The 13,649-nt window shown below is 41.8% G+C and overlaps 1 protein-coding gene across 1 annotated transcript in view; it reads right to left on the reverse strand.

Moving 5' to 3' along the window:
- Window positions 1-798: 798 nt before the first annotated feature.
- olfml2a (olfactomedin-like 2A) overlaps window positions 799-13,649 on the reverse strand; it is a 31,192-nt gene continuing 18,341 nt past the window's right edge. The window contains exons 3-8 of the mRNA XM_041862878.1: window positions 13,345-13,452; window positions 12,699-12,875; window positions 12,264-12,519; window positions 5,388-5,696; window positions 4,952-5,137; window positions 799-2,472 (exon numbers count right to left, since the gene is read on the reverse strand). Coding sequence (XP_041718812.1) covers window positions 1,868-2,472; window positions 4,952-5,137; window positions 5,388-5,696; window positions 12,264-12,519; window positions 12,699-12,875; window positions 13,345-13,452 — 1,641 coding nt within the window. The 3' untranslated portion in view covers window positions 799-1,867. The remainder of the gene's footprint in view (window positions 2,473-4,951; window positions 5,138-5,387; window positions 5,697-12,263; window positions 12,520-12,698; window positions 12,876-13,344; window positions 13,453-13,649) is intronic.

Genomic DNA, 13,649 nt, shown 5'->3' on the forward strand with positions numbered 1-13,649 from the left:
GTTCCAATGGCACGTTGTGTTTGCTAATCCAAGTTTATCATTTAAAAAAGCCAATTGATCATTAGAAAACCCTTTTGCAATTATGTTAGCACAGCTGAAAACGGTTGTGCTGATTAAAGAAGCAATAAAACTGGCCTTCTTGAGACTGGTTGAGTTTCTGGAGCATCAGCAATTGTGGGTTCGATTACAGGCTCAAAATGTACACAACGTTGTACGAGATCGTTGTACGAGATCCAACGTTGTACGAGATCCTCAGGTTCTTGGCAATTTCTCGCATGGAATAGCCTTCATTTCTCAGAACAAGAAAAGACTGAGGAGTTTCAGAAGAAAGTTATTTGTTTCTGGACATTTTGAGCCTGTAATCGAACCCACAATTGCTGATGCTCTAGATACTCAACTAGTCTGTATGACTAGTTTAAAAAAATATATACATATATATGCACTCACTATCTGTAAGTCGCTCTGGATAAGAGCGTCTGCTAAATAACTAAAATGTAAATGTAAAATGTAGTCTCAAGAAGGCCAGTTTTATTGCTTCTTTAATCAGCACAACAGTTTTCAGCTGTGCTAACATAATTGCAAAAGGGTTTTCTAATGATCAATTAGCCTTTAAAATGATAATCTTGGATTAGCAAACACAACGTGCCATTGGAACACAGGACTGATGGTTGCTGATAATGGGCCTCTGTACGCCTATGTAGATATTCCATAAAAAATCTGCTGTTTCCAGCTACAATAGCCATTTACAACATTAACAATGTCTACATTATATTTCTGATCAATTTGATGTTATTTTAATGGACAAAAAAATTGCTTTTCTTTCAAAAACAAGGACATTTCTAAGTGACCCCAAACTTTTGAACGGTAGTGTATAGTCAAAGCATCCCTCATCCTCACTAAAATAAACCATTTCAACAGTTAACACTACAGTACCCAGCAACATTTATACAAGTAAAAAAACGAACATCATCAATAGGCCTGAAATGACAATTACAGATGATCATAGTGCTAGGTGATAGGATGGAGTTTGATGGGCCCTAAAAATCTAATAGGTGGAATAAATGAGCAGTTCGTGATTTACAATAGCATCCCAATATAGAGTCCACATTGACCTGGAACCTTGTTGTGTATGGGACGCATGGTATGCTGTCAAGTGTATTGGTTAGTATGCATTGAAAGAGGAATGCTGGCTGTTGAATCCAATATGGGCGCTACTGGACTGTCCATAGATCCGGTAAAGAGGTCAATGGAACTCGACCAAAACAAAATGCCATGGAAACGCATGGGGGAAAGATCCCGAATCTCCTCACTGCCCCCCAGCAAAATTACCCTACATTTAGGTTATTGTTTATATGTGTATTTCACACTATGTTGAGGTAAAAATCTGAGTATAATGCTTGTATGGATGTCAAGCCCAATACATGTTCATGTTATCATGACCAATCAACTGCATTACAGTTAAAAACGACATTGACTACCACCAACGATTTCTCTATGCTAGCTATGCTACCAGCTTATATGAAAGGGAGTTAGCATTTAGCAGTCACTTCTTCTAAACCTGAACAGGGACTATTTCTAAATGTTATGCAGCAAAAACAGCCCAAAATATACAAATCGGACATTAGTAACCACATTGTGGGCCTGTTACAATACATCAATCATAATGGATTTGACGAATATCCACTTCGTTAGATCAGATTTGTTGAATGTGCGCCAATCCGGCGTCCTTCTTTTATCCCCCATGGTCTACGTTCCTTTGACCTCTTTACCGCATCTATTACTGAGCATCTCTCTTATCTCTAAGGGGATGGTGACCTTGTCATGATCCTGATGGCCTATACTTTACCTGAGCGCAAAACACCTGTGCTCATTGGTCAACAAAATGTATGTTATATGTGACCTGGTGTCCATTGTCCCAGGCGTACAGGACCTTCTCCTTGGGATTGTAGTCGATCTGGGTGGTGTAGGCATATTCGTTGGTAAAGGGCAGATGAGGGATAGCCTCTGAGTTGGTGTGGGTGTCGTAGGCATAGTTCACCTCCCCTTCCTTCTGGTTATAGACGTCCACAGCGTACAGCACCCCACAGATGATGAAGCAGTTCCCGTAAGTCTTCCTCTTCAGGCCCGTCCTCCAGGTGGTCTCCTTCTTCATGGACAGATCCCCAGGGTCCAGCTTACTGATGACAATCACCTCCTGCTGAGAGTAGTCATAGTCCGTGGCAGGGTAGATCACCCACAGCCCACTCTCATCCACGGCAAAGTCAATGTCCGAGTGGCCTCTCCACTTCCAGGGGGTGGTGTCCTCGTAAACCACGTCATGCAGGAGGGTCCAGGCGGCCACGTAACGCATCCTTAGGTCGTACTTAATGATGTTTTTGGTGAAAGCTCTGTTGTAGTAAAACGCTCCATTGTACACCACATGACCCGTGCCGATCCAGTTGTAAGGCAGTTTGAAGAGGTTGCTCCAACGACCTAACAGGACCAAATATAGAAATGTTTAGTGAGCGCTAACTGCATACCATGTTGCCCCCCAGACATTATGCTAACATCATGTAAAATTAAGTATAAATCAAGTCATTCTGGGTTTCACAGGTGTTACACACGCAAACGTTTTAATAGTTCCATAAAAGTTTATACAATTGTGTCACATGAGAGACTGGTTCCTTTATCTTACTGTCCCACTCCCTGCTGTCCAAACATATGTATTGTTATTAGGGTTACACTCATATCTGATCACATCTGCGCTCTTATATTTCTACCTCAGGAAGTGTGATTTAGATAATGAATGAAGCTGCAGCGAAGGACAAAAACAACCCCGTAGCACAGCACTTTTCCCCCCCGAGGCCAGCCCATGCCTCTAATCCCTCTCAGCTATGGCCAGTTCAAAGGGGAGGCCAGAGCACATGTCAGCCTAGGCAGGGATCACAGCCACTCACAGAGATACCTAGTCATCCGCACACTGCTGTGAACTCACCACCCTACCGGATATCAGAGCAAAATCTCTATACACTTTGCAAGATGTAAGTGAGTTTAAAGAAACATTGTCCAAACACTTCTAAATCAACCAGGCTAGTCCTGTGAGAAAGATAATTTTACACAGTCATTTAAGAGGAGTAATCCTATTTCTCTCTCCAAGTACTAGTGCAAGAAGGGGTGGATTCTTTCCACCCAGCTGTTTTAGGAACTTTATGTGTGAAAAACCTGCCTGTTTGAGTCTCAAGCTACTATAGTGTATACTCACTATATTTCATGGGTCACTGTAGATCAGTGGTCACCAACCTTTTCTTGACTTAAAAAACATAAGCCTATGCAACATTAACCAATAAAAAACAGTTCTGTAGCAATTAAGTTTGTGCAGTAGGCTATAGGCCCAATACATTATCACTGCATATTGGCTACGCTTGAATTGCCCTGCCAATGTTGTTCTTCTCAGACCATTTTGAAATTATATTTCAAAATGTTAGGTATATGATCACACTGGTAATATATAATTTGTTGTATTACTTGTGAGGCACAGCTGACTGAGCATAATCATTTGCTTATTGTTTTACTGGACTGATGGCCTGCATCTGATGGTCAGTCTGAGGGGAGGGAGGGAGCAGCGGTGAGGCTGCCTCTCACCCGACTCACCGTCCCTCCTCTCTCCCTCCCTCCGCTGAGAAAAGGGGACACAGTCTTCCAGCTGATGGCGAAACTTAAAAGCCAATTGATGCTTGATCCGAAATGTGGGCGGAGGCTCCGTATGGAGGGTGTAACGCAATTGCGGAGCCTTCGGAGGCATGCAGAGGCCAAATTGAGCTCCGTACCGCATCGCTGTGCGCCTCCCAAAGCGCAGGAAGTATGAATGTCCTGACTTCTGTAGAGGCCGTATCACCATAAATGCTGCACGGCCAATGCAGATGTCGGATTGACCATGCAGCGCCTTTAAGTCGCACTGCATTACTTCTGCCTCATGCACCAATTCATGTTGTTACTCCTATGACCAGAGAAAGTTAAATTTTCATCAATATTAAAAAAGACACACGCCGCAAATAATAACAACTCAAGCTTATCGAAACGCGCTTTTTATGGCTTATAAAATGTTCAACAAGGTTTTGACGGTGCTGAATAACAACTTAAACATGAACTTACTCATAAAAACAGCAGCTCTTTGCTGTATTCGTTGAGTCTCTCTCTAGTCATGGTTTTAAAAGTTTTTAAATCTCACATTATCAACTTTGCTGTGCATTCGAGGTTTCTTTTTACAGTCTATGGCGCGAGGAAACTGTGCAGACACAGTGATCTGAGCTATCTGATTGGCCAGCGGTAGGCCTATAGGTGCACTTGATTTGCTCTCTGGGCCTGCCGGGTAGGCGTAGTTCTACCTTCAGACACATGAAATGGTTAAAAATGAGAACACTTTGCCTTCCCGGCGCTAGGGCTGCTGAATCAAGCGCACCTACCGTCAACAGTGCAAAACAAATAAAAAAATAGGTCCGCAAGGCTTTATCATTGGGTTTTTTACAGAACTGTTTGGGCGGCAGGTAGCTTAGTGGTTAAGAGCGTTGTGCCAGTAACTAATCCCCGCGCTGACTAGGTGAAAAATCTGTCGATGTGCCCTTGAGCAAGACACTTAACCCTAATTGTTCATGTAAGTCGCTCTGGATAAGAGCGTCTGCTAAATGACTAAAATGTAATGTAAATGTGATTTTTGCATGGGAATACTTTGGAACAGATTTCCAAACACCAGCAAATCGCTCCAAGTGATTTTAATTTTGGATATCTGTTCCAAAGTATTCCCACGCAAAATAGAGAGATGTATGTGATCATATACAAATGTAAGCAAGGTTTGAAAATATTATGTTTTAGTCAAATATTATATATTCTTGGTCCAACAATTCAAATAAATACGCAGGCCGCCAGTTGGGGAACCCTGGTCTATAATATATGTATCTCTCTATGCCATGCCCACCTTGCTTGAAGTTGTCCAGGTTTCGGAACTCCACCAGGTTGTTGCCATAGTAATAGTTAGTGACGTAGATCTTGGAGTCCTTTGCCAGAGGATCCTTCATCCAGGCTCCCTCATTCCGCCCGTAGCTGTGCTGCTTCTCTGGGAGCTCGATAGAGGCCAAGGTCCCCTCACAGTCCAGGATCTTCCCTGCCAAGTACAGCACAAAACAATCAACACAAAAACTACCAGAAAAACTGGATAAAGAATGGCCTGCATGAGTCTCCAATCATCCAATTTCACAGTCACACATATTCTGGCAGCTAAACGTTACATGCTTATCCGTTACTGAACTGGACAGAGTCATAGCACTGACTGTCAGTATTGCTGTAAATGAGCACATTCAGTTGATATAGGGTGTAGTGTAGTGTACAGTAGGCTTTCGTGTAGGTCAGGCTACCTGCTCTGTGTAAGATTGGCCGGCTGTTGTTGTCTGAGTTGTCCAGGAAGAGCATGATGGTGGGAGCTGGTCTGTCTAGCCTCTCTACTCCTGCTGCACTGGTGGTGGTGGTAGTGGTAGTAGATGGCATTGTGGTACTGGCTGTTGTTGTTGTTGCTGCCATTGTTGTCGTGGTAGTGACAGCAGTTTCTGTGGTAGTTGTCGACTCAGCTGTGGTTCCCTCTATGGTTTCCAGGACGATTTCAGCGCCTCCGTCCTCCGAGTGTGTCTCTTTGACATGTTGGACGGTGTGAGTCTTGGCAGCGTTGTCTGAGGATAAAGGGATGAAGTGTTGGAAAGCAGGCCATAGAATTTAGTTACTCAAACTCAAACTCTGGAGGGGCCTTGTCTTCACTAGCTTTCATTAGAATTAGCTGGCTAAATTAGTCAAATAGAGCCTCAGAGCCACAGGCCCTGTATGAGCTGCTTTTGAGACCTCTGTCAGAGAGACAAACACTGTACAGTACCACAGATTTCCCGGGGCCACATCAAAGGGGAATGCATTAGTTATGCAGCACACAGAGCATGCCAGCTTCCTCTCACTTTCTCTGTCCCCTCCTCTGTAACCAAGTCTGTCCCGCTGTCTCTGCCTCTGTCTGTTTGGATTCAGAATTCCACAGCCCTCACATGACATTTTCTTATCCTTGGCCATAGAGAGAGAATTGCAGAACAGAGGACAGTGCCAGGAGAAGTGGGCCTGGCTGAGGCTGCTCCCCTCTGTTACTCATATTACTGGTAATTTATCAGTCCAACTGAAATCCCAAATTGCCCGCCTGATACAAACTGCCATGAAGGTCATGGGTGTGAGACAACATCCCTCCCTGCAGACTATTTTTGAACAAACCGTTATCAGACAAGCGCAGAAAATTATTTCAGATCCCTCCCATGTAGTATACTCTGAATATCAGCTCTTCCCCTCAGGCAGACGCTATAGAGTCCTCATGTGTAAGCTGAGCAGATATAAGCACTCCTTCATTCCCATGTCCATCAAATACCTAAACAGCAATAAGTAAAGCTGAGCTGTGTTAGTATGCCACTGACAGAATAAGGGAATATGCAAAGTATTATGTATGTGGCTATATAAGAAGTATATGATGATAAGGGCAATGTGTTATGTTGAGTGTGTAATGTACAGTGTCTATTTTGTATACAGCAGTACTGTTGTGTCTAAGACAATTTTCCCCTTGGGACATTAAAGTTAATCCTATCCTAGCCTAGCCTACTCTCACTTCCTGTGCTGCTAGACATGTGTGATATAAAACGCCTCTCCCTGCTACATACGCAGCGCATCTGCATGACACTTGCACTCTGAGCCTCAGGGTGCCAGCCGTGCACACTACCTGACCACATGTATCTGTTAAAGGCTTAACAACAAGATAGGGAGTCAGGGAAAACGTTAGGAGTTAGGAGGTAGGCATAGATAGGTGAATGTGCTGTGGGTCTCTAGAGTCAAAAATCACAAGTACTGTATGTGGTGAAAGAAAAGCAGCGTAACTTGTTACTTCAAAAGCCACATTGTCCTTTATCTAATAGATGCAATTTACCTTTGAAAAAAAGGCCCTTCTGTTCTTTGTGAGAGATTATGGAAAGTAAGCTGATTCGCTTCACTGGGTTGACAAGTGTGGCTGTACTCACCAAAGTATGGCTAAACGGCTAGGCACGGCAGAACACATGATCTAACAGCATATGTGCGTCTGAGCCCTGAGCAAACCTAGCATACCTATCCATTCAACTAGAGTTATCCAGCAAACCACAATTGGTTCTGTGAAAGTTCCCAGAACATTCGTTAGGTCGCAGCAAATGTTCTCATAACACAAAAACTGTCCAATGTTTCTTTAGGTTGTAAGAACATTGTGGGCATATAACAAGAGATAGGTTCCAAAAAACACTAAAACGGTCCAGTTATGCTGACATTCAGATAATGTTTGTATCAGGACATTGCACAAAACATTCCTTTGATGTTGCAAGAATGTTAACAGAACAGCCTTTCTGAGTTCTTTATAGGTTCCCAGAACATTTAATTAGGTTGTGGGAATAGTGTGGGTACATTACAAGAGATAGGTTCCCAAAACACAAAATTGTGATGAAATTCATTCAATGTTTACGTTAGGTTGCACAAGACATTCCTATAATGTTGTAAGAATGTTGACAGAACACCTGGTCTAAGTTCTTCAAAGGTTCCCAGAACATTTTATTAAGTTATGGGAGTTGTTTGGGTTGTTGCAAGAATAATCTTGTGATATTCACATAGGTTGCACAGAACATTCCCACAATGTTGTACAGTGTTCCACAATTTCCAAATAAGTCTGTTTTTATGACGTTCATAGCATATTTGTTTTAGGTTTAACATAATATTCCATTGATGTTCACGCAATATACATTTGACCTTGTCTTGGAGGTTTACTGGATTGGTTGAACAGTGTTTACATAAGACGTGTTGTCTTATGTAAACAAAGTCGGAGCTGCTGGGCAGGTCTATCTCACTGTCTATGCTATTGTATAGAGAGCAATCACCGCAGCTGTTCACCCTATGTTAGTGGGCAAATTGACATTGTCAAATCAAAACCCAACATTAATTTACCCCGTTGTGACACACAGATGTTACACATCAGACTTTATGACCAAAATGATCCTTTTTACACTTGGTGGTCAATTTTGACACTAGAATAACTGTTTCAGACTTTAATCGATGCCACATAGGCTATTTTCAAAGGGATTTGTTGCTTTTTAAAGGCAGTATATTGTGTGAACATCAATGGGATGTTATGTTAAACCTAAAACAAATATGCTATGAATGTCATAAAAACAAACTTATTTGGAAATTGTGGAACATTGTGCAACATTGTGGGAATGTTCTATGCAACCTTTGTGAATATCACAAGAATATGCTTGCAACATTAAGGGAATGTCCTGTGCAACCTAACTTAAACATTGTATGAATGTCATCACAACTGAGCATATTTTGTGTTTTGGCAACCTATCTCTTGTAATGTATCCACACTGTTTCCACACCCTAATTAAATGTTATGGGAACCTTTAAAGAACTCAGAAAGGCTGTTCTGATCCCCATTCTTGCAACATCAAAGGAATGTTTTGGTCACCCTGATACAAACATTATCTGAATGTCAACACAACTGGATAGTTTTAGTGTTTTGGGAACCTATCTCTTGTCATATCTCCACAATGTTCCCACAACCTAATGAAACATTATTGGAACCTTTAAAGAACAGAATCAATGTGTTCTAGGAACGTTCTTGCGACATCTGGTGAATGTTTTTTTCACCCTAAAATAAACATTATAGAATCATCTGCACAACTGGACAGTTTTTGTGTTTTGGGAACATATATTTTGTGATGTCTACACAATGTTCCCACCAGATTGTTCCCACAACCTATAATGAAACATTCTGGGAACCTTTAAAGAACAGACAAAATGTGTTCTCTGAACTTTCTTGCAACATTAGGTGAATGTTTTATACAAACATTGTATAATCATCAGCATGACTGGACAGTTTTTGTGTTATGAGAACATTTGCCGCAATCTAACCTAACGTAGCAGGCATAAAATAAACATCTGAAACTAGATCCCCTACATATTGGTCTTGACAAGAAGAAAACAACTGTTGGCGGAGATTCTCTTCTGCACTGTTCAACCAATCCAGTAAATGTGGAGGTGGAGGTAGCCCTTTCCTGCAGTCAAATGACCTAGTGGCCTCATAGGTGGAATGTTTTTAATATACAGTTGAAGTCGGAAGTTTACATACACTTAGGTTGGAGTCATTAAAACTAGTTTTTCAACCACTCCACACATTTCTTGTTAACAAACTATAGTTTTGGCAAGTCGGTTAGGAAATCTACTTTGTGCATGACACAAGTAATTTTTCCAACAATTGTTTACAGACAGATTATTTCACTTATAATTCACTGTATCACAATTCCAGTGGGTCAGAAGTTTACATACACTAAGTTGACTGTGCCTTTAATTTTTTTATTTATTTTTTATTTAACCTTTATTTAACCAGGAAGGGCTCATTGAGATTTAAAATCTCTTTTTCAAGAGCGTTCTGGCCAAGATAGGCAGCACCAAGTCATTACAAAAAATTACAGACAGACAACATGAAAAACTACAAGTAATCTAGTAAAAACCATTCATGAATTCACAAGAGTATAACAATATCAAAAATAGCAAATTAAAAACATTGACAGGTCAGGGAATCAGCCTCAAAATCCTTCATCAGAGATTTAAAAACACCAATCGGGACAAGTTCTTCCAGTTTAAAATTATTTTGTAAGGTGTTCCAAGACGATGGCGCAGAGTACATAAAAGACCTTTTACCAAATTCAGTTCGGACATTTGGAACAGTTAGCAGGATAAAGTCCAGTGAACGAAGAGAGTACCCACCACATTTCTGAACAATAAAAATGCCCAAATAAAAAGGTAGTAAACCCAAAATGGCTTTGTAAATAAAAGTATACCAGTGACTGAGCCTACGAGTGACTAGAGAAGGCCAGCCAACCCTGGTATACAAAGTACAGTGGTGCGTAAGGGTTTTGCAGTTTAAAATAAATCTCAAAGTACCATGATAAAGAGTGTCAATTGATCTCAAACACTGAGCGGAAGCATTCATATATAAAATATGCGTTCTGTCTCCTAGAGATGAACGTACCTTGTTGCGAAAAGTGCAAATCAATCCCAGAATAACAGCAAAGGACCTTGTGAAGATGCTGGAGGAAACAGGTACAAAAGTATCTATATCCACAGTAAACATCTTTAAACATCTTGGAAAATTCCAGAAAATGATGTCATGGCTTTAGAAGCTTCCGATAGGCTAATTGACATAATTTGAGTCAATTGGAGGTGTACCTGTGGATGTATTTCAAGGCCTACCTTCAAACTCAGTGCCTCTTTGCTTGACATCATGGGAAAATCAAAAGAAATCAGCCAAGACCTCAGGAAAAAATTGTAGACCTCCACAAGTCTGGTTCATCCTTGGGAGCAATTTCCAAACACCTGAAAGTACCACATTCATATGTACAAACAATAGTACGCAAGTATAAACACCATGGGACCACGCAGCCATCATACCGCTCAGGAAGGAGATGCGTTCTGTCTCCTAGAGATGAACGTACCTTGTTGCGAAAAGTGCAAATCAATCCCAGAATAACAGCAAAGGACCTTGTGAAGATGCTGGAGGAAACAGGTACAAAAGTATCTATATCCACAGTAAAACGAGTCCTATATCGACATAACCTGAAAGGCTGCTCAGCAAAGAAGAAGCCACTGCTCCAAAACCGCCATAAAAAAGCCAGACTACGGTTTACAACTGCACATGGGGACAAAGATCGTACTTTTTGGAGAAATGTCCTCGGGTCTGATGAAACAAAAATAGAACTGTTTGGCCATAATGACCATCGTTATGTTTGGAGGAAAAAGGGGGGGCTTGCAAGCCGAAGAACACCATCCCAACCGTGAAGCACGGGGGTGGCAGCATCATGCTGTGGGGGTGCATTGCTGCAGGAGGGACTGGTGCACTTCACAAAATAGATGGCATCATGAGGAAGGAAAATTATATGGATATATTGAAGCAACATCTCAAGACATCAGTCAGGAAGTTAAAGCTTGGTCACAAATGGGTCTTCCAAATGGACAATGATCCCAATCATACTTCCAAAGTTGTGGCAAAATGGCTTAAGGACAACAAAGTCAAGGTATTGGAGTGGCCTTCACAAAGCCCTGACCTCAATCCTATAGAAAATGTGTGGGCAGAACTGAAAAAGCGTGTGCGAGCAAGGAGGCCTACAAACCTGACTCAGTTACACCAGCTCTGTCAGGAGGAATGGGCCAAAATTCATCCAACTTATTGTGGGAAGCTTGTGGAAGGCTCCCCGAAACATTTGACCCAAGTTAATTTTTACTAGGATTAAATGTCAGGTATTGTGAAAAACTGAGTTTAAATGTATTTGGCTAAGGTGTATGTAAACTTCTGACTTCAACTGTATTTAATCATTTTATCATTAATAAACATTATTTAAAAAAAACTGCCAAAATCCGGTGTTTCTATGTCAAACGGTTTTGTTATATTTCAGTCTTCCGTGATGTATAGAATGTGTAATATTGGGATGCAAACTCAAAATTGAATACATTTCAACTGTATATCTGACATGGTACAGGCGCCTTCTTTTTTTAAGCCCATAACCATGTGTGTGAGGTGTATACTTTTGTTTCAAAGTAGATTTGTTTAAGACTATCAAGAAACACTCTGTGTGACCCTGATTTAACCCACTGCAGTAAAAGGTTTTAAGATGGCGTGTCGCCTTGTTAACGTCCAAAAGCGGAAGTCGTGTCACAGGCTCTCTTTCCATTTCCCCTGAAAACCAGAACATCCGGTCGTTGGGGACTCGGCAGAGGCTAGCCACAACCTAACCAACGTCCTGGGAACTTTCACAGAACCAATTTTGTGTTAGAACATCATCTTTCATTCAAATCTAAATGGCTTGCTCTATACAGAAAAATAATATACAATAGAGATGTACAATATCTGTCTCTGTTGGGATTCTGAAATAACAGTCTGGTGCAACGCATTATGTAATGAAGATCAAATCCAAGAGTATAACTTATATTTTAATTGGTTTAGTTTATAACAATCACAATAGGGTCTGAGCAAATTAGAACAGCATATAGATGATCTCATGCAGGCTAGCTGAGTGCTGCTAACTCAGCTGAAGTCACATCCCAATGTTGTCTTTAGGGGTGAGGGGGCTCCATACACATGCACACACTGGGCTGGGAGAGAGAGTGGTCAAACTCTCCCCCTGTATCGGCCCCTTTTCTCTCACCTTTACTGCCTGCGCTATGCTCGTCCCCATCCACCTTGGCTGCTTTGTAGTATGTGATGCCCCTTACTACCCCCGGCTGGTGCCCTACCACCTTGGCCTTGGCTGTGGGGTCAGGCTTGATGGGCTTCCCAGGTTTGGTGCTCTCTTTCTTGGGTTTTACAACCTTTTCCTTGGGCGGCTTGGGAGGGGGCTTGGATGCAGGGGGCTTTTTGTTCGTTTTTTTTACGGCCTCCTTGGTTTTCTCATCATTGTTGTCCTGTAAACATTGACATTCAAGCCTGTGATTTACGATGCGTCTGTGGGCATGTGAACGTTGATTTGTGTGTGTGTTTGATGTGTAATTTGTGAGCAAGCTTTTGTGTAGACCTATGCGTGTGTGCGTGTGCACGTGTGTAGGTATGTGTGTGTGTGTGTGTGTGTTTGAGACACACTTACCTGAGCTTTGGTCTCTGTTTGGTCTTTCTGCAGTAGCTGCAGCCCCAGGCTGGAGATCTCCTTCTTGATGCTCATCATGATGTTGGAGTAGTTCTCATACCTCTTAAACTGGTTTGTCAGAGTGATCATGCTGTCCCTTACAAACTCATTGTCCCGAGTCAGGTTGGTCTTGATTGTCTGGAGAATCAGATGTGTTCTAAGAATCAGACCAGTCCATTGTACGACCCATGTGCAAGTAACTCTAACCAAAAAGGAACCCTTTCGTAAATAGATTATAAAAACGTTACTTTGTGTGACTGGTACTCTGGCGGAACCAGTCACACAAATCTCTCTCCCCATTCTAGGACATATTTCCCTGTTAGAGAAGTGAATAACTGTGGGGTTAAAGAAATCGCTGTGGATACTGTAACCATGCAGTTTGGGGGGGATTACTAGTATCCAATCACAAACCATTTAATCAGCTCTCTGTCTCCATAAAGGACCGTAGACAGCTTTAACAGCTTAGAACCCTTGGAAAGATCCCAAATACACTCAAATACAGTATATAGGAAGGCATGCAAACCTAGTGTACCCTGGTTTTTGTTTTATGTCCTTGTTATTGTGGCACTTGTTCCACTATACTAGAACGTTGGTTTTCTGTGCTTACCTCCTCTAGTGTGTTCATCTGGGAGACCACCTTATTGATGTAGGAGTGGACCTTCATGAGGTCCAGACTGTACAGCGTGCCCTCCAGTAGGTCCACCATGGAATGGAGCTGTACACCCACACACACAGGACAGAGGAGAGTATTAACACGAAACAACAACCAGGCTTAATCTATGGCTAAGTCTAAATCCACTGAGGATGGCCTGGGGCCGAAACGTTTGTGTTTTGTTTTCACCTTTCCTTTATAATTTGTTGGGCACAATGATGTTCTAATAAACATCTTTATTTTGCATTCAAGCCTCAGTT

This window comes from Coregonus clupeaformis, chromosome 18 (genome assembly GCF_020615455.1).
Source record: "Coregonus clupeaformis isolate EN_2021a chromosome 18, ASM2061545v1, whole genome shotgun sequence".
NCBI lineage: Eukaryota > Metazoa > Chordata > Actinopteri > Salmoniformes > Salmonidae > Coregonus > Coregonus clupeaformis.